The sequence below is a fragment of the Bos taurus genome, chromosome 10, assembly GCF_002263795.3.
Source record: "Bos taurus isolate L1 Dominette 01449 registration number 42190680 breed Hereford chromosome 10, ARS-UCD2.0, whole genome shotgun sequence".
Lineage (NCBI taxonomy): Eukaryota > Metazoa > Chordata > Mammalia > Artiodactyla > Bovidae > Bos > Bos taurus.
Genome location: NC_037337.1, coordinates 28077925 through 28102674, shown reverse-complemented (window position 1 = coordinate 28102674; position 24750 = coordinate 28077925). Strand labels below are relative to the sequence as shown.

Below are 24750 nucleotides of genomic sequence, written 5' to 3'. Positions count from 1 at the left end.
GGTGTGCTGCGATTCATGGAGTCACAAAGAGTCGGACTCAACTGAGTGACTGAACTGAACTGAACTGAACTGAAGCAAGTAATAGAATGTGGACTTGCTTACCAAGGGGTTAAAGAAAGGACATTATTCTTAAAATATTACTCTTTAAAAAAAATCACTGAAGTATAGTTAATTTACAGTGTTTCCGGTGTACGGCAAAGTGGTTCAGTTCTATCTACCTATCATCTATCTATCTATTCTTTTTCAGATTCTTTTCCACTATAGGCTATTAAAGGATATCGAATATAGTTACAGTTCTACTCTGCAGGTTCTTGTTGGTTATCTATTTTATTTTTAGTAGTGTGTATCTGTTAGTCCAAAATATTGCTAAGGAAGGAATGCTCACAAATCCATTCAATGAGGCCAAGGTCACCCTGACACCAAAACCAGACAAAAATAACATACACACACACAAAAGAAAATTAAAGCCAATGTCACTGTTGAGTGTAGATGTCTAATTTATCCCCCAACCCCCAGTTACATACTTCTTTCTCAAGACTGTTTTGGCTATTCAGGGTCATTTTTGTTTCTATACAAATTTGAAATGTTTTTTTCCAGTTCTGTGAAAAATGCCATTTGTAACTTGATAAGATTACATTGACTCTGTAGATTGCCTTGGGTAGTATGGTCATTTTAACACTGCCAATTCCAGTGTAAGAGCACTGTATATATTTCCATCTGTTTGTGTCATCTTTGATTTCTTTCATCAGTTTCTTATAGTTTCTGGAGAACAGGTCTTTTGTCTTCTTGGGTAGGTTTATCCTAGGTATTTTATTCCCTTTGATGTGATAGTAAATGGAATTGTTTCCTTAATTTTGTTTTCTGGTAGTTCAGTTTTAGTGCATAGAAATGCAACAGATTTCTGTATATTAATTTTGTATCTTGAAACTTTACCAAATTCATTGATGAGCTTCTGTAGTTTTCTAGTGATATCTTTGGGATTTTCTATCTATGGTATCATGTCATCTGCAAACAATGACTATTTTACTTCTTCTTTTCTGATTTTTATTCCTTTTATCTCTTTTTCTTTGATTGCTGTGGCTAGGACTTCCAAAACTATGTTGCATAACAGTGGCAAGAGTGGGCATCCTTGACTTGCTCCTGTTCTTAGGAAGAATGCTTTCAGTTTTCCACTGTTGACTATGATGTTAACTGTGGATTTGTCAATATACGGCCTTTATTATATTGAGGCACACTTTCTGGAGAGTTTTTTTTTTTTTTTTTAATCTTAAATGTTGACTTTGATCAAAATTTTTTCCTGAATCTATTGAGATGATTGTATGGTTTTTATTCATTAATTTGTTAATGTGGTATATCACACTGATTTTCAAATATTGAACCATCCTTCCATCCCTCAGATAAATTTCACCTGGTTATGGCATGTGATACTTATAATGTACTATTGGATTGGGTTTGCTAGTATTTTGTTGAGGACTTTTTGCATCTACACTCAACAGTGACATTGGCTTTAATTTTCTTTTTTTTGTGTGTGTGTTATTTTTGTCTGGTTTTGGTGTCAAGGTGACCTTGGCCTCATTGAATGGATTTGTGAGCATTCCTTCCTTAGCAATATTTTGAAGTAGTTTGGAAAGAGTAAGTGTTAACTCTTTGCTAAATGTTTGGTAGAATTCACCTGTGAACCTATTTGGTCCTGAACTTTTGTTTGTTCGGATTTTTAAAAATACTGATTCAGTTTCATATTTTCTCTTCCTGATCCAGCCTTGAGAGATTGTACCACTCTAAGAATTTGTCTATTTCTTCTAGGTTGTCCATTTTATTGGCAAATAGTAATCTCTTATGATCCTTCATATTTTGGTGGTGTTAGTTATAACTTCTTGTTCATTTCTGATTTTACTGATTTTGGCCCTTTCCTTTTTTTTTCTTGATAAATCTGGCTAAAAGTTTATCACTTGTTTATCATCTCAAAGAATGAACTTTTAGTTTCATTGATCTTTCTAGTAGTTTTTTTTTAGTTTCTATTTATTTCTGATCTTTATGATTTCTATCTTTCTACTAACTTGGATTTTGTTTGTTACTCTAATATTGAACTTATTTTTTGAGGTAGGCTTGTATGGCCATGAAATTTCCTTTGAGAACTAGTTTTGCTCATCAACATTTGATGATAGCCACTCTGACAGGTGTTGTTAGGTGATATCTCATTGTAGTTTTAACTTTCATTTCTCTGACAATTAAAGATGTTGAGCATCTTTTCATGTGCTCTTTGGCCATCTGTATGTCTTCTTTGCAAAAATGTCTGTTCAGGTTTTATACCCATTTTTAAGTCAGATTGTTTGTTTTTATTGATGTCTTGAATGAGATATTATATATCTATATCTATCTATATATATGACACCACCCTTATGGCAGAAAGTGAAGAGGAACTAAAAAGCCTCTTGATGAAAGTGAAAGTGGAGAGTGAAAATCCCCTACAGTAGGTTGTCTTCTTGTTTTATTGATGGTTTCCTTTTTTTTTTTTAAAGCTTTTAAGATTAATTAGGTCCCATTTGTTTATTTTTGCTTTAATTTCCTTTTCCTTAGGGGTCAGATTCAAGATAGTATTGCTATGACTTATGGCAAATAGCGTTGCACACTTTTTTTCCAGCACTTTAAATATATCCCTCCACTCCTGGTCGTGTAAAGCTTCTGCTGAGCTTATATTCTTATGGGGCTTCCTTTTATGTGATTAGTTGTTCCTCTCTTGCTCCTTTTAAAATTCTCTTTATTTTTAATTTTGTCATTTTAATTATAATATGTCATGATGTGGTTCTCTTTGGGTTTGTCTTGTTTGGGACCCTCTCTGCTTCCCGCATCTTGATGTCTATTTCTTTTCCCAGAGTAGGAAAGTTTTTATTCATTATCTTTTCAGAGAAATTCTCTGTCTCCTCTCTCTTCTCCTTCTCAGATTCCTATAATATGAATATTACACACTTGATGTTGTCCCAGAGTTCCTTTAAACTCATTAAAAAATTGTTCTGATTGGGTGCCTTTCACTCTTCCATCTCACAGATTGCTTATCTGTTCTGTACTATCTGGTGTCCTGGTTGATTCCCTCTCATTACATTTTGTTTCAGTTACTGAATTCCTCAGATGTGATTAGTTTTCTTATGAAAACTAATGATGACATTCTAATGATGACATCTAACTAATGATGAAAATGATGACATTCTCACTGAGTTCTTCCTTTGTTTTTTTGAGATTGATAAACATGCTTATAACTATTTTTAAAAGAACTCTTTTTTTTTCAGATGAGTTACTTACCTCCATTTCATTAGGGGTTTTTATATTCTTTTATTTCATTCTTTTGTTTGGAACATATCCCCCTGGTCTTCTCATTTGGTTTCACCAATGATTCTTGCTTCTGTGATAGGTGAAATAGCTACCTCTCCCTGGTGGCTGAGATAGTAAAGAATTTGCCAGCAGTGCAGGACACACGGGTTTGATTCCTGGGTTGGGAAGATCCCCTGGAGAAGGAAAGGCAACCCAGTCTGGTATTCTTGCCTGGAGAATCCCATGGACAGAGAGACCTGGTGGGCTATGGTATATGGGGTTGCAAAAAGTCAGACACAACTGAGTGACTAACACTAACACTAAGCCTGGTCTTTAGAGTGACCTTTTGTAGGAGGATACTTTGAGTTGACAGCGTGTGTCTTGGGGCTTTGGCCATTAGGCTGGAGTGTGAGCCTTATACTGGAAATAGTATCTGGGGAGTGCCGTTTTGGAAGGAAGACTGGGGATTGAAAAGGTGCAGATGAGGGAGATCCCCAAGGCTCACTAGCAACTTTGATACCAAGAGGGTTCCAGAAGTTCCCTGCTCATGTGACAAATGATCTAAAGTTATTAAATGAATGTTTTCCCATATAGTCCAGGTGCCCGTTAAACTATTTTCTCACTGTGTCTAACAGTGAGTTTGTATTCTGCCCTTTAGCTACGTCTCTCCCTGCCACAATTTGTCATGATTATTGTAGGGTTCCCATGGGTACCATGTTCCATCATTCCTACCTGTTTTTATGTAGACTACTTCTGTGCAATAGCTGTTCAATCAGCTGTTTGATCTTCAGCAATACTTGCTCCATATGTAGGTACAGATTCAGTGTGCTTATAGGAGCAGATGAGTTCAGGGTCTTTCTAAGCTGTCATTTTGTGCTTCCCCCAGTCAGGGAATACTGTGGTTGTACAGTTCCTTGGAAGGAAAGATGACTTATTGTACATATCTTACTAATCTGTGGACAGGGCTAATTGCTGATTTGTTTAAGACCTAAGAAAGAACAAGAGTACAAGTTTCTTGAGATGCAGTCTAGGCTGAATTATGTGGATGGACTTTTCAGAGAGGGCAGAGAGAATGCCTATGTAAAAGTCCATTAGAGATTATTCACTATACAGGAACAAGGTAACTGCCTCTGTGATGTAAATCAGCCTCTTTTCCTTAGGATAGTACTGCTTCACTGATATCTTCTACTGTTCATTCTTAATGGATTCTAAAGTGTGGCCATAGAAACATAGTTGAAGTCTCTACATAGACACAACAACACAAGTTTCCCCTTACTACGGGTGATCTGGCTACCATCATGACTGACTGTGCAAGTTTGTAATGCAGAAGTAAAGCCTGAGCACAATGGATGGTGCCACACCTCACCATGTTCTCAATATACTCGCCATCCACCTGTTCTGGAAGGATTAAGGACTTGTCTTCATAGGGGTATATAAATTTGCTCTAGGTACTGATTTTTCTTCCCCAACCATAGTGCTTCTGCTAGTACTACCATTATGGGCTAACAGAGCATTTTTGGCCTTATCTATTCCTATGCAACTCTGGAGACATTTTTATAAAAAGTGAAGTGTCACAACAGGCTTATGCCCCTAGAATTCATTAGACTTACTCACACTCAATAACCAAGAAACATCTCATGGATATAGTGGAGGAATGGCATGATGGATGGTCAGATTTTTTGTCAACTGGGAGGTGAACAACTTAAAAGTTTACAAGGCTGCTTATTTGATGCAGAAAATAACTTAAACCAGTGGCTGCTATATTGTCCTCTGCCTGATAGGTAGTGTATATGAATCCCAGGGGTAAAAAGTCACTTTAACAATAGGACCGAACTATTTATTATGGGAATTTATGTTTTTTATTGGAGAAGGAAATGGCAACCCACTCTAGTATTCTTGCCTGGGAAATCCCATGGACAGAGGAGCCTGATAGACTAAGTCCATGGGGTCGCAAAGAGTCAGACACAACTGAGCAAGTGAAGATGAAGATGCTTTTTATTATTGTGAACTTTGGTTTGGTAGGTTCAGAGGTCCTAGTGCCCCAGGGAAGAATATTCCAAAGGGGACATAGCTAAGACTGGCCTCTGACAACTTTGAGCTCTTCATATCGCTGAATCAGTAAATGGAAAAGGGCTTGCCTCTGACAGTTGTGGGAACTAGGGAAACACTGAAAATGAAAGCTCACAAGCTATTTATTGTAACATTTGAAGATTACAAATCAAAGAAACACAATCTTGAGTGCAGTGTGTTCTATCCTTCAGCATTGATAAACGTAAATATGTTGTTTCCTGTTTGTCTCTAGTGTCTTTTTTTGGCTGCACTGCATGGCTTGTGGGATCTTAGTTCCCTGACCAGGGACTGAACCTGTGGCCACAGCAATGAAAATGCCGACACGACTGAGTGACTGAACTGAATGCCAATTCCCTGGACCACCAGGGAATTTCCTCTAGTGTCTTATTATGAGTCTTTAGGACCTTTGTTCTGGTCCAACCAAATAGGTCCCTTAAGGGTAAAGTCCCTTGATCCATGAACTCCTTCTAAATTCTGATCTTTGCAGTATCACTTGATTATTGTCCCCTAGAGCTGTTAAAAACCTTCGTTTACCACATGTGGCAAGATTGTATGGAATTTTTTGTTAGCACAAGAAAATCTAAGACTCTATGAGGACTCTTTTCTTTGTACAGGTAAAATAGAAGACTGAGAATAAATTTAACATTAAGGCAAGTAGCTATAATGTTATACATGATATTGTTTTGGAACTGCTATGGACATGAGCCACATCTTTAGGTTCATGAGTGGTATCATAAAGCAGGATAGCCAGTGTCTGGGGGTAACAAATTGACCATTCAGTTCAGTTGAGTTGCTCCATCATGTCCAATTCTCTGCGACCCCATGAACTGCAGCATGCCAGGCTTTCCTGTCCATCACCAACCCCCAGAGCTGGCTCAAACTCTTATCCATCAAGTTGGTGATGCCATCCAACCATCTCATCCTCAGTCATCTCCTTCTCCTTCTGCCTTCAATCTTTCCCAGCTGCTGCTGCTAAGTAGCTTCAGTCATGTCCGACTCTTAGCAACCCCGTGGACTGCAGCCTACCAGGCTTCTTCATCCATGGGATTTTCTAGGCAAGAGTACTGGAGTGGGGTGCCATTGCCTTCTCTGAGTCTTTCTCAACATCAGGGTCTTTTCCAGTGAGTCAGTTTTTTGCATCAGGTGGCCAAAGTATTGGAGCTCAGCTTTAGCATCAGTCCTAATTGACCATTAGTGAAGCATAATTGTGAAAAGGGTATTGGCATATTGAATAAGGTAAACTGACCTTGAATTTAACTAGAATCACACAGTGCTAGAGTACAGTGAAAGACATTAGGAAAAGTGAAATGACTTTATAATGTTGGGGGTCAGGATTCTGTTGTTAGTGATAATTACATGAGTGATTCTCAACCTCTGCAATTTGATAAACAGGTAAGGAAAACTGGTGACACATGAAACTAAGAAACCAAGGGTTCTTATTATCTCCATTCATTTTTCAAAAGAGATAAAGTATAAACTGATTCTCTTCTGTGAAAAGAGAAACAAATTCATTTAGTACATGCAAAATTTTCAAGCTGTAAAAGAGTATAACTGATACATGAATATAAGAGAAACCCAAAGCCCCAAAGCTGAATACACTATTTCCAACTATGTCACTTTAAGTTATGGTGTGGAAAATATACAAGTGATATGAAAACTACCAAGAGAGCAAATTGGTTCTCCTGCTCTCGTATGTGCTTTAATATTTTATAATTTTTTAATGTTGTCTTTAAACTATAGATAGAAAGCAGAAAATTTTAGAGAAAGCTGACAAAAGTGATTTTTTGGGGGGAAGTTAAAGATAGGGGGGAAAGTGATCCTAAGAGGAAATATAAAAGGGATTGAGTTTTTGAGTCTTAGAAATATAAGTGGTGATATAGTTTTCTGGGTTTATGTATGGAGAAAGTTAATTCAAAAGGACACAAAAATTATTTATATTGCATGTAGTCATAAAAAGTAAAAGAAGTGGTCTTAAATTAGGGAAGGTTGATTTTTATTTGGATGTGGAGAAGAATTTATGGCAGTTTGAAAGATAAATTGCTGAACATTTTAGCTGATGTCATTTACATTTACAATGTCTCAATATTTTTAGATTGAGAAGGAAGTTTATAGAAATGACAGTTTAGATTTTCAAAACCAAAATATGTCTATAGGCCTCATTCAGATTAATAATTCTATTGCTTGGAACCCCAGCTACCAATATTTTTCTCATCTATAAAGTTAAATGTCTGGGAATCTGTTTCTGGAATATTGATCAGTTCTATATGGGCCAAGACAATGAATTAATTACCATAAAAGGCAAAGAGCTAGACCTCCTCTTTCATATCATGAACACTTAATTAACTAAAACAAATGGTTATAATTAAGTGTTGAGAAAAATAGCCTAACAGCTTATTCTTTTGCACAAAACCAACTTGTAAGAGAATGTGGTTTCAGAATCAATCAGGAGATTGATTGTAGGTATTTGATGACTTCTAGGTGAATAGACATCATATCCTGGTGTCTCCATCTAGAATCCCTGAGCTCAAGGCTGGGTTGGGAAGATTCCCCTGGAGAAGGGAAAGGCCACCCACTCCAGCATTCTGGCCTGGAGAATTCCAGGGAAATCTTCCCAACCCAGAGGTCAAACCCAGGTCTCCCACATTGCAGGCAGATTCTTTACCAGCTGAGCCATGAGGGAAGCCTGTATAACTGATATAGATTATGGAGAAAGTCTTCCAAGAGACTGAGTGGTTAAAAGATGCCTGAAGACATAGTATTATTTATAAGTTGTTTGTGATTATAAAATTTCTAAAGAGTGGATCCAGAAAGTAATGAAAATCACATCCCATAAACTACCTCTTACTTAATTTAAAGTAGGCCTTGTTTTTCTTCTCTTTTTCATTATACACATACTTTTCTTAGCTCCTCTTCCTTATTAGTTTTCATTTTGACACAGTTTACTTGTTTTTCCTTAATTATTTTTCATTTGTATAATATCTATTTTCTGGGCTTTTTTTTTTGGTCTGTTTAGAACTCTTCTCAGTCTTTTTTTTTTTTTTAATCCATCTTCTTAGTTATATTATCATCCATATTTTCTTGTTTTTCAATCACCCAGTTAGATCCTTTTATATCTTTGTTGAATTGTTAAATTATAAATATATAATTTGCTGAATCTATTATTATATGAATTGCAATCTGATTTTCCCATGTTGAAGGTTAGCTTTGTTATATTTAGATCATAATTTCTACCTCACTGAAACCTTTAGCCTGTATTTGATGGAGGCAATGTTTTTAGTGTCTTCCACCTTCCTTTCTATTCTAAGCATGTGTTAGCAGTTGAGATTACAAAAAAGGATAAGCACAATTTCTCCCCTCAATCCACTTATGTTTATAACTATTAATATAATGTATTAATAACATGGTAAGTGATACTTTGGGGCATGGATAAAGTGCTATGAATAGGAACAAAAAAAGCATGAATCTGCTTAGACTGTGAAGAGGAGATGGAAATAGGATAGTATGTGGCCTTGTCAGATAACAAACAGGTGATGTTGGATCATGAGGTTCAAGAAAGGATGTAGGAAAAGTGAGATATGAAATAGGGTTGAAAAGTACCAGATTCAAGCAGGCTTTGATTGATCTGTTAGGAGTTTGGGGTTCATCTGGAAGCAAAAAAGGACTCATTAAACCATTAACACTATGATTCAGTCTGTTTTGAAAGTTGCTGGATTTCTGTTGGAATTGCAAAAACAGTTGAAGGAGAGGATCCCGATGAGGTTTCACAGTACTTCTGTGAAACAGTGAGAACTGATGAAACGTAGGGGCAGTGGGAAGAGAAAGGAATAGATTTATGTCAGATGCATTCAATTAAGAAGGAAATTGTGACATATTTCATCCATTTAATAAGTGCTAAAAACTGTATGTTTGGCATTATTCAATGCAGAATTAACAAGGGACATTTGTTATTTCACTATCAGACTTTTTTGGTAGTGAATTATTACAAATAAAATTGAATTCACTCATCCTGTAAAATTCCTATTTTTCCCTCTCCAGAGAAAATCATTGTTCTGAAGTTGTTGGATAGGCTTTTTGTTCAAACGTTTATACTTCTAATATAAATATATATACATACATAAAAATATTTCTTGTATATATTTAATATTTTAATAATTACTGAGTGTTTTTGAAGTCACAAAATTATATAATCTTGAATGTAGTATTTTATAATTTGATGTTTTTAATACTTTTGAGATAAAAATGATAACAATTATAAATCTGATTAATTCAGTTTCCTTTCCAAATAACTCATTCCTTGTATTAATTTATAATAATTTACTTATATGTGACTTCATTGTGGACCTCATTATTTCCATTACCAGGGGCATTAAAGAGAAGGACTTAATTGGATTTGATGACAAATATTCTCTCACAGTATTTTTGTTGTTGATATTAGTCACTCAGTTGTGTTCGACTCTTTGTGACCCCATGGACTGTAGCCTGGCAGGTTCCTCTGTCCAAGGGATTCTCCAGGCAAGTATACTGGAGTGGGTTGCCATTTCCTTCTCCAGGCTCTCACAGTATAACTTCTCTTAAACACTAGTTTTCTACATTCCACAGATGGGAAAAGTTTTCAGAGATAAAATGTATATTACCCAAGATCATCAAGTTATTAGGTAACAATACAAAATATATATTTTTCAGATACTGAAGCCTATACTTATTTTATTATCCCATGCAGCTTCTTAAAAAATAATAAAAATAATTTCTATGATGTATTCTAAGAACTAAAATAGAGACAAATTCAAATAATGACGCAACTATGCACAGAGGCTATCTTTAATATTGTGTCAGATGGAGTCTAGATTCCATGTATAACATGATATTGATGAACAACCTTAATACACTTTGACCTGAATTGGGAGCTCAAGGTTTTTACTAAAGACCTGTTATGTCCTCTATCACTCTTTAGGGCACTGTGGAGTTTATAAAGAAGTATGATGGGTAGAATTGTCTTATAATCCAGTTAGAGATTACAGTGAAACACTTGAAATCAGAAAATGACTCAGGTTGAAGGAATCAAGAATGATTTCATGAAGAAGGTAGAACTTGAATACAGGCAAGGGATCCTCAGGAAATCATGAATAAAGGAAAAAAATAAAGCAGAAAATTGGGGAGGAGACTTGGGTTTTAGTAGATTTGGGTTTTAGTATAAGCTCTAACTTTAAGTAGACTTGGTCAAGTTATTTAACATATTTGGGTATTTATTTCCTGCTCTATAATAACAAGTGATTTTCCTAAATAGAGATTGAATTTAACAATAGATCCCAAAGTTGACCTCACTGATTTCAATCTCTTTGACTAGACTGAAGATTTCTTTTTAGTCTTGTTCCTACCTTTATTTCCCACCAGGCAAAATTTTCACTTTCCTGAATTCCCCAGACTCTTGATCTTTCCTTCTTTACTCACATGATCAGTGTCTAACACAAGCAAATGAATTTGATCTTTTAAAAAACTTGGGGGTTGTTCTACCAATATCCTGGACAGTGGAAAATATATGTATAATTTTTGTTTCCCCTTAAGTACTAATAGCCTATTATTCACTGTAAGGCTTACCAAAAATATAAACAATGGATGAACACATACTATATTCTTACAATAAAGTAAGCTCTAAGAAAGAAAATATTTTTAAGAAAATCATAAGGAAAAGAGTGTCTGTCTACAGTGCTATAACTTTGTGTCATCTGTTTATAAGATAAATCATCTGTCAGCAGCTACATCTGCATGTCTTCAGATCAGATCAGATCAGTCGCTCAGTCGTGTCTGACTCTTTGCGACCCCATGAATCGCAGCATGCCAGGCCTCCCTGTCCATCACCAACTCCCGGAGTTCACTCAGACTCATGTCCATCGAGTCAGTGATGCCATCCAGCCATCTCATCCTCTGTCGTCCCCTTCTCCTCCTGCCCCCAATCCCTCCCAGCATCAGAGTCTTTTCCAATGAGTCAACTCTTCGCATGAGGTGGCCAAAGTACTGGAGTTTGAGCTTTAGCATCATTCCTTCCAAAGAAATCCCAGGGCTGATCTCCTTCAGAATGGACTGTTTGGATCTCCTTGCAGTCCAAGGGACTCTCAAGAGTCTTCTCCAACACCGCAGTTCAAAAGCATCAATTCTTCAGTGCTCAGCTTTCTTCACAGTCCAACTCTCACAACCATACATGACCACAGGAAAGACCATAGCCTTGACTAGACGGACCTTTGTTGGCAAAGTAATGTCTCTGCTTTTGAATATGCTACCTAGGTTGGTCATAACTTTCCTTCCAAGGAGTAAGCGTCTTTTAATTTCATGGCTGCAGTCACCATCTGCAGAGATTTTGGAGCAAAAAAAAAAAAAAAAAGTCAGACACTGTTTCCATTGTTTCCCCATCTATTTCCCATGAAGTGATGGGACCGGATGCCATGATCTTCATTTTCTGAATGTTGAGCTTTAAGCCAAATTTTTGACTCTCCACTTTCACCTTCATCAAGAGGCTTTTTAGTTCCTCTTCACTTTCTGCCATAAGGGTGGTGTCATCTGCATATCTGAGGTTATTGAGAATTCTCCTAGCTTGTGCTTCTTCCAGCCCAGTGTTTCTCATGATGTACTCTGCATATAAGTTAAATAAGCAGGGTGACAATATACAGCCTTGACGTACTCCTTTTCCTTTTTGGAACCAGTCTGTTGTTCCATGTCCAGTTCTAACTGTTGCTTCCTGACCTGCATACAAATTTCTCAAGTGGCAGATCAGGTGGTTTGGTATTCCCATCTCTTGAAGAATTTTCCACAGTTTCTTGTGATCCACACAGTCAAAGGCTTTGGCATAGTTAATAAAGGAGAAATAGATGTTTTTCTGGAACTCTCTTGCTTTTTCCATGATCCAGCAAATGTTGGCAATTTGATCTCTGGTTCCTCTGCCTTTTCTAAAACCAGCTTGAACATCAGGAAGTTCACGGTTCACATATTGCTGAAGCCTGGCTTAGAGAATTTTAAGCATTACTTTACTAGCGTGTGAGATGAGTGCAATTGTGTGGTAGTTTGAGCATTCTTTGGCATTGCTTTCTTTGGGATTGGAATGAAAACTGACCTTTTCCAGTCTTGTGGCCACTGCTGAGTTTTCCAAATTTGCTGGTATATTGAGTGCAGCACTTTCACAGCATCATCTTTCAGGATTTGGAATAGCTCAACTGGAATTCTATCACCTTCACTAGCTTTGTTTGTAGTGATGCTTTCTAAGGCCCACTTGACTTCACATTCCAGGATGTCTGGCTCTAGGTCAGTGATCACACCATCGTGATTAACTTGGTCATGAAGATCTTTTTTGTACAGTTCTTCTGTGTATTCTTGCCGTCTCTTCTTAATATCTTCTGCTTCTATTAGGTCCATACCATTTCTGCCCTTATCGAGCCCATCTTTGCATGAAATGTTCCTTTGGTATCTCTGATTTTGTTGAAGAGATCCCTAGTCTTTCCCATTCTGTTGTTTTCCTCTATTTCTTTGCATTGATCGCTGAAGAAGGTTTTCTTATATCTTCTTGCTATTCTTTGGAACTCTGCATTCAGATGCTTATATCTTTCCTTTTCTCCTTTGCTTTTAGCTTCTCTTCTTTTCACAGCTATTTGTAAGGCCTCCCCAGACAGCCATTTTGCTTTTTGGCATTTCTTTTCCATGAGGATGATCTTGATCCCTGTCTCCTGTACAATGTCACGAACCTAATTCCATAGCTCATCAGACAGTCTATCTATCAGATCTAGACCCTTAAATCTATTTCTCACTTCCACTGTATAATCATAAGGGATTTGATTTAGGTCATACCTGAATGGTCTAGTGGTTTTTTCTACTTTCTTCAATTTAAGTCTGAATTTGGCATACCATATATTGTGAATTTTATATATATTACTAATTCTAGACATCAAAAATGAAAAGAAAATGGGAAAAGAAATTCATATTTAATTACAGTAATAACAATTTATGTATTGTTAACAAAGAAGCAGCAATATAATTGTTTTATGGTAGCTTTGGGTAGTTGATGCAATTTCATCATGGCAGCCCTGCCTATATAATAGTGAATAAATCATTATAAAATTTTAATGACATATAGTATTGAAGTCATATTCATAACAGTGTTGGAAACATTGCTGTATTTTTAAAAAGCCCACTTACCAGTGACTATAGGCAGTTTGCAGTTTCTCCAGTTGAGAGAGATAGAGAGGCATACTGTATGGTAAAGTAATTTTTTGGAAGCACTTATAAAAGAGTAATAAAACTAACAAATGATTAATTTTATATTAAATATTACTCACATAATATCTATATAAAGATAAGCTATCCGCTTCAAGACAAGCCATGCTATTAATACATGTTCTACATGTAAATTTTTGCATCTTCATATATCTATTGCAAAAATCACATCTATGGAGACTTTAACTGTTCAAAAACAGGTTGTATGAGTGTCAACTGTATATATTATTTACCCTTTCAACAAAAATTTTTTGTGATTTTAATTTTGGGTTGAGGAAGAAGTTTTGGTACTTAACTTTATGGGGCTTGCAGTCCAGATGGAATGGAGAAATTGAGTAAATAACAAATTAGGAAAGGAGAAATTGTATAGATAATAAATTCCATTTGTGACCCAAAAGACTGTAATGCACCAGGCTCCTCTGTCCATGGGATTTGCCAGGCAAGAATGGTGGAGTGGGTGCCATTTCCATCTCCAGGGAATCTTACCAACCCAGGGATCAAACCTGCTTCTCCTGCTTGGCAGGTGGATTCTTTACCATCGTGGCTTCAAAAAGCCTGTGGCTCAGTGGTAAGGAATCCACATGCAACGCAAAAGCTGCAGAAGATGGGAGTTCAATCCCTGGTTTGGAAAGATCCTGTGGAGGAGAGCATGACTACCCACTCCAGTATTCTTGCCTGTAGAATGCCATGGACAGAGGAGCCCAGGCAGCTACAGTCCATAGAGTCACAAAGAGTTGGACATGACTGAAGTGACTTCACACCAGGGAAGACCTTTCATCACGTTATGAATTTCATAATTTTAAGCTTTTCAAATCATGTATAAGTACTTTAAAGCAGTGTTTCTCAAATTACTTGTGCCAAAGGATAGGTTTATTTATTTATTTATTTTTTTGGAGTAAGCTTCTTTTTTTTTTTTTTCTAATTTTATTTTATTTTTAAACTTTACATAATTGTATTAGTTTTGCCAAATATCAAAATGAATCCGCCACAGGTATACATGTGTTCCCCATCCCGAACCTTCCTCCCTCCTCCCTCCCCATACCATCCCTCTGGGCCGTCCCAGTGCACCAGCCCCAAGCATCCAGCATCGTGCATCGAACCTGGACTGGCAACTCGTTTCCTACATGATATTTTACATGTTTCATTGCCATTCTCCCAAATCTTCCCACCCTCTCCCTCTCCCACAGAGTCCATAAGACTGTTCTATACATCAGTGTCTCTTTTGCTGTCTCGTACACCAGGTTATTGTTACCATCTTTCTAAATTCCATATATATGCGTTAGTATACTGTATTTATGTTTTTCCTTCTGGCTTACTTCACTCTGTATAATTTATACTTTTACATGGACTATTATTTTGATAAACTATAAAAACAGAAACTTTACTGCCACTGTGATGTCAAGCTGCTAGAGAAGTTTCTAAATATTCAGTCACAGACTCTCAACCAAATATGGCACAAACTGGTAACAGACACTTCACAGACTTGCACCTCTCTGTGGGGGCCACTTTTTCATTGCTTCAAGGAGTTCAGATATGAATGGTCATAATCTCTGCCTTCAAGAAGTTTACAGTCCCCTTGGTGAGTTAGAACTGTACTTAGTTCAATATAATACACAGGGTAGTAAAATAAATGGCTAGTAATAATAAAACAAGAATTTGTAGATGTGGTAAGCATCTGAGTAATATTGAAGATGAAATGTTCCCACAGGAAGGGCCAGAGGAAGCTAACTTCCTGAAAGATTGCAATAGTGATTAGTTCTATATGACTGAGGTAGGTCATATTAATTTAAAATCCAAAGTCAAAAGGTTTGGGGTTGAATTCCTGTTACTCTTGTTGACCATCAAGTATTTCAGGAGTAATATGAGAACACTCACCCAGAAAGGAAAAAGAAGGTATTAAATGGAAAGCCAACTTGGGGGTGGAGAATAGCTCCACATGACAGCAACTAATTTTTCTGTGTGATCACACTGCAAAGGCTGTGAGGTAATTTTCATGCAAAAGTAGAAATAGGCTTGCATGACTTTGGTTTATCTTCTAGTTTATTAACATAATCATCGTAATTTACATTTCTCTGTTGTCCTTCAGGTAGCAAAACCTACAAAGCCAATGTATGGAGCAAATCAGTCTGTGGTGTCAGAGTTTGTGTTCCTGGGACTCACCAATTCCTGGGAGATTCAACTTCTCCTCTTTGTGTTCTCCTCTAGTTTTTACATTGCAAGCACAATGGGAAACTTGCTCATTCTGCTCACTGTTATCTCTGACCCTCACTTACACTCCTCCATGTACTTTTTGTTGGCCAACCTCTCCTTCATTGACCTGGGATTTTCTACCATCTTTTCTCCCAAGATGATTTATGACCTTTTCAGAAAGCATAAAGTCATGTCTTTTAGTGGCTGCATCACTCAGATCTTCTTCATCCACATCATTGGTGGTGTGGAGGTGGTGCTTCTCATAGCCATGGCCTTTGACAGATATGTTGCCATATGTAAGCCTCTCCACTATCTGACCATCATGAGTCCAAGGATGTGTGTTTTCTTTATAGTGGCTGCCTGGATTATTGGCCTTATCCACTCCGTGGTTCAACTAGCTTGCATGGTAAACTTACCCTTCTGTGGCCCAAATGTGTTGGACAGCTTTTACTGTGACCTTCCTCAGTTGATCAAACTTGCCTGCACAGACACATACCAACTCAAGTTCATGGTCACAGCCAACAGTGGATTAATTTCTGTTGGCTCCTTCTTCATTCTGATCATTTCCTATATTATCATCATTCTCACTGTTCAGAAACAGTCTTCGGCAGGTTCATCCAAGGCTCTGTCCACACTTTCAGCTCACATCACTGTAGTAGTCTTGTTCTTTAGTCCTTTGATGTTTTTTTATATATGGCCATTTTCCTCCTCACACCTCGGTAAATTTTTGGCTATATTTGATGCAGTTCTCACTCCTTTCCTGAATCCTGTTATTTACACATTCAGAAATCATGAAATGAGGGTTGCAATGAGGAGAGTATGCAAACAACTAGTGAATTACAGGAGATCTCTAAAGTGATGAGCGATTTCTTCACTGTATTGTGAAGAGCTCTTGTTGATTACTAATGTTCAGTGTTGATGGTCACACTCAGAAAGAATCTTCTGTTTGTCCTTGATTTGATTACACAAAGATATTGAGTCCATTTTGTCTTTCACTTAGGAAGCAGAGACATTTGCCTTTGAGAAGAGACTTACATATAGAGTATTTAAAATCAAAGTATACAGAAACCTTGAACCTAAATTCTTAAGGAATAATGTTTATAAGAAAGTAATTTTTAGAAATACCTTGGAGGGAAGATTTCTTTAAGGCCTTCAGAACAGGAAGAAATATCTCCTAATCTACCCTAATTTGGGATAACTTCTATTTACCTGGAATATATCTGCAAACACCCTATTTCCAAGTATGGCCATATTCATAGATATTGGAGTTTAAAATTTTGACATGTCTGTTTGGTGGACCCAAGTCAAGCCACAATAGTAGTATAAGTAGTAGAGATATCTGAAAACAGAAACAATTGTAAGATAACTACCTGTTAATGAGTGCAAATACATTAATATTGAAAATGCATAATGGAATAAACATTCAGTTCAGTTCAGTTCAGTCGCTCAGTCGTGTCCAACTCTCTGTGACCCCATGAATAGCAACACACCAGGCCTCCCTGTCAGTCACCAACTCCCAGAGTTCACTCAGGCTCATGTCCATCGAGTCAGTGATGCCATGCAGCCATCTCATCCTCCATCGTCCCCTTCTCCTCCTGCCCCTAATCCCTCCCAGCATTAGAGTCTTTTCCAATGAGTCAACTCTTCGCATGAGGTGGCCAAAGTACTGGAGTTTCAGCTTCAGCATCATTCCCTCCAAAGAAATCCCAGGGCTGATCTCCTTCAGAATGGACTGGTTGGATCTCCTTGCAGTCCAAGGGACTCTCAAGAGTCTTCACCAACACCACAGTTCAAAAGCATCAATTCTTCGGTGCTCAGCCTTCTTCACAGTCCAACTCTCACATCCATACATGACCACTGGAAAAACCATAGCCTTGACTAGACAGGCCTTTGTTGGCAAAGTAATGGCTCTGCTTTTTAATATGCTGTCTAGGTTGGTCATAACTTTTCTTCCAAAGAGTAAGTGTCTTTTAATTTCATGGCTGCAGTCACCATCTGTAGTGATTTTGGAGCCCAGAAAAATAAAGTCTGACACTGTTTCCACTGTTTCCCCATCTATTTCCCATGAAGTGATGGGACCAGATGCCATGATCTTCGTTTTCTGAATGTTGAGCTTTAAGCCAACTTTTTCACTCTCCACTTTCACTTTCATCAAGAGGTTTTTGAGTTCCTCTTCTGCCGGGGACCAGCCCCAGCTGATCCAGGGTATTCGAAGGAGAGACGGCATAGGCGAGGATCAGGATACAATAGCTTCAATTAGATATTAATTAAAGATATAAAGAGTAATAGAATGAGGATAGCTCAGTAGGAAAATTCAGTGGAGAAAAGAGGCTGAGTAGCTTGGTTTACACGGGAGACCAATAAAACTTCAAGACAAGAAGTTTGCACCACTTACGTAGGCCGCAAGCGTCCTTCCGTTCTCCCGAAGGAGAGGAGACACTGAGGCCTCCCCGGTCGGATCTTAGAAGCCCAGGCATAATTAGTAAGCATGGTGGGTTCCGCGCTCCAGATGGAGACTCAGCCAGAGTGAGAGAGCGAGCGACATGGGGAGACCAGTATTTCGAGAAACTGATCCCAATTCTTTATTTTCCATGGTCTACTTTTATACACTGAGATGTTATGCAAAAGTCACGCGGGGTCAGCAGTCCTGACTTTTATCAAAGTCAGGTGCTTCATACAAATGTATACAGAGGTCTTAGGGGTGTTACATCATCTTCTGGCCAGGGGGGCCTGCTGACAATTTACGACCCTCTCCTTGTGACAGCGGTCAGTCAATCAGGACACTTATTTCTTCAGGGCTGATTATTCTCAAAACAGACACCACCCAAATAAAGTTACATTCCTACAGGGTGACGGTGTAGTGGGTTTTAGTTAAGGAAAGAATTTACTTAGCCTAAGGTCTAACGTGATTAATATCAAAGGTTAATACTTATTTCTTCTATATATTCATTAATGTGTGTAAGGGCAGGGGATGTGGAGATGTAGCAACAAACATTGGCTCAACAAATGAAAAACCCTTCACCAACACAATTTCTAATTAGCCCACTATACTTACAGTTTTCTAACTTCTCTAAAGAACCTGTTTTTAGAGGGTTTAAAGCATCTCGTGCCTCTCACGGTTGGGAGACTGTGAGCAATCACATGTGGCCCGATGAGCCTGTCAGGCAGGCTAGAGAACCTTCAGAGGAGTTTGTAGGTTAAAACACTCTTGTCACACCCAAGAGTTTTTATTGACTGGAGCTCTAGGTTAACTCCTTCTCCGAAAGAGGTGGTGGGGACAGCCCCCCGTAAAGTCAGAGGTGTAGCTGAGAGCACAAAGTAGTAAAGTAGGCAGGCTCTGGTTATGGGGGTAGACGCTCGAGGATTTCCAGGGGGACTCCTGAGGCTCGATCCCGCCTTTGCGTATGTCGAGCCTCCTTCCTCATGACCTTTGCCATGGGCGGAGTACCTCACTCTGGCCCCCAACACTCTTCATTTTCTGCCATAAGGGTGGTGTCATCTGCATATCTGAGGTTATTGATATTTCTCCTGGCAATCTTGATTCCAGCTTGTGTTTCTTCCAGCTCAGTGTTTCTCATGATGTACTCTGCATATAAGTTAAATAAGCAGGGTGACAATATACAGCCTTGACGTACTCCTTTTCCTATTTGGAACAAACATTAACTTTTCATAAGTAATTAACTATGCCTTTAATGGAGTATTTAAAGTCAGCATAAGGTGCAAAAAATTACTTTTGTAAGCTAAAGAATCTCTAAGTAGGAAAATTACACATAAAAATAACACTTAGTTCTTTTAGTCAGGAGTAAAACGAATGCATCAATATAAATTTGTCATGTCATTCTAACAGGGAAATCCAAATTATAGAAGGGAAATTTATGACCAACCTAGATAACATATTCAAAAGCAGAGACATTACTTTGCCAACAAAGGTCTGTCTAGTCAAGGCTATGGTTTTTCCAGTGGTCATGTATGGATATGAAAGTTGGACTGTGAAGAAAGCTGAGCGCCGAAGAACTGATGCTTTTGAACTGTGGTATTGGAGAAGACTCTTGAGAGTCCCTTGGACTGCAAGGAGATCCAACCGGTCCATTCTAAAGGAGATCAGTCCTGGGTGTTCTTTGGAAGGACTGATACTAAAGCTGAAACTTCAATACTTTGACCACCTGATCCAAAGAGTTGACTCATTGGAAAAGACTCTGATGCTGGGAGGGATTGGAGGCAGGAGGAGAAGGGGATGATGGAGGATGAGGTGGCTGGATGGCATCACCGACTGGATGGACATGAGTTTGAGTGAACTCTGGGTGTTGATGATGGACAGGGAGGCCTGGTATGCTGCGATTCATGGGGTCTCAAAGAGTCGGACACGACTGAGCGACTGAACTGAACTGAAGTGAGTCTTCATTCAATATAGTATTTGGCGGTAAAGCATTCCTAAGTTAAAAAAAATCAACCTATCAAAACTGAACTATGCAAACTTTGCCAAAATATTGACATGTATCATTTTTTTCTTTTCAGTATCATTATTTAAATATTATATAGTTTAATTTATATTTATATTCATATGTATGTATATATGACCAAGGCAAACAATTTACTTCTTGAAACTTCACAATTTACTTCTTGAAACTTCAATCTGCATTATATTTTGTCTTTTAATATCCTCTTTCAGACTTTGGAATAAGCAGACATTTTATTGTAGGATAAATTTGTCCTTTTATTTTCCTTAATGAACAAAGCCAGATCCTATTATGTTGCATTGCTACTCATATTTTGAAGGACTATCAGTTCAGTTCAGTCACTCAGTCTTATCCGACTCTTCGTGACCCCATGAATCGCAGCATGCCAGGCCTCCCTGTCCATCATCAACTCCCGGAGTTCACTCAGACTCATGTCCATCGAGTCAGTGATGCCATCCAGCCATCTCATCCTCTGTTGTCCCCTTCTCCTCCTGCCCCCAATCCCTCCCAGCATCAGAGTCTTTTCCAACGAGTCAACTCTCGCATGAGGTGGCCAAAGTGCTAGAGCTTCAGCTTTAGCATCATTTCCTCCAAAGAAACCCCAGGACTGATCTCCCTCAGAATGGACTGGTTGGATCTCCCTGCAGTCCAAGGGACTCTCAAGAGTCTTCTCCAACACCACAGTTCAAAAGCATCAATTCTTCGGTGCTCAGCCTTCTTCACAGTCCAACTCTCACATCCATACATGACCACTGGAAAGACCATAGCCTTGACTAGACAGACCTTTATTGGCAAAGTAATGTCTCTGCTTTTGAATATGTTATCTAGGTTGGTCATAACTTTCCTTCCAAGGAGTAAGCGTCTTTTAATTTCATGGCTGCAGTCACCACCTCCAGTGGTTTTGGAGCCCCAAATAATAAAGTCTGACACTGTTTCCACTGTTTCCCCACCTATTTCCCATGGAGTGATGGGACCGGATGCCATGATCATACACCTTGGTCAAGAGGGATTTATTTTAGGGATGGAACCATTCTTCAATATCTGCAAATCAATCAGTGTGATACACTACATTAACAAATTGAAGAATAAAAACTATATGATCAAGAGATACAGGAAAAGCCTTTGATAAAATTCAACACTCATTTAAGATAAAAACTCTCTAGAAAGTGGATAGGAGAGAACTTACCTCAACATAATAAAGGCCATGGGCTTCTCTGGTAGCTCAGCTGGTAACAAATCCTCCTGCAATGCAGGAGACCCCAGTTTGATTCTTGGGTTGGGAAGATCCCCTGGAGAAGGGATAGGCTACCCACTCCAGTATTCTTGGGCTTTCCTGGTGGCTCAGATGATAAAGAATCCATCTGCAATGTGGGAGACCTGGGTTTGATCCCTGGGTTGGAAAAATACCCTGGAGGAGGGCAAGGCAACCCACTTCAGTATTCTTGCCTGGAGAATCCCCATGGGGAGAGGAGCCTGGTGGGCTACAGTCCTTGGGGTTGCAAAGAGTCAGACATGACTAAGTGATTAAGCACAGCATATCACAGCACAGCACATTACAAATCTACAGCTAACATCATACTCAACAGTGAAAAGATGAAAACATTTCCTCTAAGTTCAAGAACAACACAAAAACACAAACAACACTCTCACCATTTTTAAAATTATAAATTAATTTATTTTAATTGGAGGATAATTACTTTACAATATTGTATTGGTTTTGCCATACATCAACATGAATCCACCATGGGTGCATGTGTGTTCCCCATCCTGAACCCCCCTCCCACCTCCCTCCCCATACCCCCATATTATCCCTCTGGGTCAACCCAGTGCACCAGCCCCGAGCATCCTGTATCATGCACCGAACCTGGACTGGCAATTCATTTCTTATATGATATTATACATGTTTCAACGCCATTCTCCCAAATCATCTCACCCTCACCCTCTCCCACAGAGTCCAAAAGACTGTTCTATACATCAGTGTCTCTTTTGCTGTCTCACATACAGGGTTATAATTATCATCTTTCTAAATTCCATATATATGTGTTAGTATACTGTATTGGTGTTTTTCTTTCTGGCTTACTTCACTCTGTATGAAACTCCAGTTTCATCCACCTCATTAGAACTGATTCAAATGTATTCTTTTTAATGGCTGAGTAATACTCCATCGTGTGTATGTACCACAGCTTTCTTAGCCATTCATCTGCTGATGGACATCTAGGTTGCTTCCACGTCCTGGCTATTATAAATAGTGCTGTGATGAACACTGGGGTACATATGTCTCTTTCAATTCTGGTTTCCTCAGTGAGTATGCCCAGCAGTGGGATTGCTGGATCATAACGCAGTTCTATTTTCAGTTTTTTAAGGAATCTCCACACTGTTCTCCATAGTGGCTATACTAGTTTGCATTCCCACCAACAGTGTAAGAGGGTTCCCTTTTCTCCACACCCTCTCCAGCATTTATTGCTTGTAGACTTTTGGATCACAGCCATTCTGACTGGCATGAATTGGTACCTCATTGTGGTTTTGATTTGCATTTCTCTGATAATGAGTGATGTTGAGCATCTTTTCATGTGTTTGTTAGCCATCTGTATGTCTTTGGAGAAATGTCTGTTTAGTTCTTTGGCCCATTTTTTGATTGGGTCATTTATTTTTCTGGAATTGAGCTGCAGGAGTTGCTTGTATATTTTGAGATTAGTTCTTTGTCAATTGCTTCATTTGCTATTATTTTCTCCCATTCTGAGAGCTGTCTTTTCACCTTGCTTATAGTTTCCTTTGTTGTGCAGAAGCTTTTAAGTTTAATTAGGTCCCATTTGTTTATTTTTGCTTTTATTTTCAATATTCTGGGAGGTGGGTCATAGAGAATCCTGCTGTGATGTATGTCAGAGAGTGTTTTGCCTGTGTTCTCCTTTAGGAGTTTTATAGTTTCTGGTCTTATGTTTAGATCTTTAATCCATTTTGAGTTTACTTTTGTGTATGGTATTAGAAAGTGTTCTAGTTTCATTCTTTTTTATTTATTTTTTAAATTTTATTTTATTTTTAAACTTTACAATATTGTATTAGTTTTGCCAAACATCGAAATGAATCCACCACAGGTATACCCGTGCTCCCCATCCTGAACCCTCCTCCCTCCTCCCTCCCCATACCCTCCCTCTGGGTCGTCCCAGTGCACCAGCCCCAAGCATCCAGTATGGTGCATCGAACCTGGACTGGTGGCAAGTGGTTGACCAGTTTTCCCAGCACCACTTGTTAAAGATATTGTCTTTTCTCCATTGTATATTCTTGCCTCCTTTGTCAAAGATAAGGTGTCCATGAAGTGAAGTGAAGTCGCTCAGTTGTGTCCGACTCTTTGTGACCCCATTGACTGTAGCCTACCATGCTCATCCATCATGGGATTTTCCAGGCAAGAGTACTGGAGTGGATTGCCATTTCCTTCTCCAGAGGACCTTCCCGACTCAGGGATTGAGGTCGTGTCTCCTGCTTATAGGCAGATGCTTTACCATCTGAGCCACAAGGGAACTCCTAAGGTGTCCATAGATGCGTGGATTTATCTCTGGGCTTTCTATTTTGTTCCATTGATCTGTATTTCTGCCTTTGTGTCAGTACCATACTGTCTTGATGACTGTGGCTTAGTAGTAGAGCCTGAAGTCAGGCAGGTTGATTCCTCCAGTTCCATACTTCTCAAGATTGCTTTGGCTATTTGAGTTTTTTTGTATTTCCATACAAATTGTGAAATTATTTGTTCTAGCTCTGTGAAAAATACCGTTGGTAGCTTGATAGGGATTGCATTCAATCTATAGACTGCTTTGTGGAGGATACTCATTTTCACTATATTGATTCTTCTGATCCATGAACATGGTATATTTCTCCATCTATTAGTGTCCTCTTTGATTTCTTTCACCAGTGTTTTATAGAAAGTGAAAGTGGAGAGTGAAAAAGTTGGCTTAAAGCTCAACATTCAGAAAACGAAGATCATGGCATCCGGTCCCACCACTTCATGGGAAATAGATGGGGAAACAATGGAAACAGTGTCAGACTTTATTTTTCTGGGCTCCAAAATCACTGCAGATGGTGACTGTAGCCATGAAATTAAAAGACACTTACTCCTTGGAAGGAAAGTTATGACCAACCTAGATAGCATATTCAAAAGCAGAGACATTACTTTGCCAACAAAGGCCTGTCTAGTCAAGGCTATGGTTTTTCCAGTGGTCATGTATGGATGTGAGAGTTGGACTGTGAAGAAGGCTGAGTGCCAAAGAATTGATGCTTTTGAACTGTGGTGTTGGAGAAGACTCTTGAGAGTCCCTTGGACTGCAAGGAGATCCAACCAGTCCATTCTGAAGGAGATCAGCCCTGGGATTTCTTTGGAAGGAATGATGCTAAAGCTGAAACTCCAGTACTTTGGCCACCTCATGCGAAGGGCTGACTCATTGGAAAAGACTCTGATGCTGGGAGGGATTGGGGGCAGGAGTAG

At 38.5% G+C, this 24750-nt stretch overlaps 1 protein-coding gene across 1 annotated transcript; it reads left to right on the top strand.

Annotated features, from left to right (window-relative positions):
• Window positions 1-15739: 15739 nt before the first annotated feature.
• OR4F14J (olfactory receptor family 4 subfamily F member 14J) lies at window positions 15740-16681 on the top strand. The gene has a single exon (NM_001390596.1). It carries the CDS (start codon window positions 15740-15742, stop codon window positions 16679-16681), a length of 942 nt encoding a protein of 313 aa, NP_001377525.1.
• Window positions 16682-24750: the final 8069 nt, after the last annotated feature.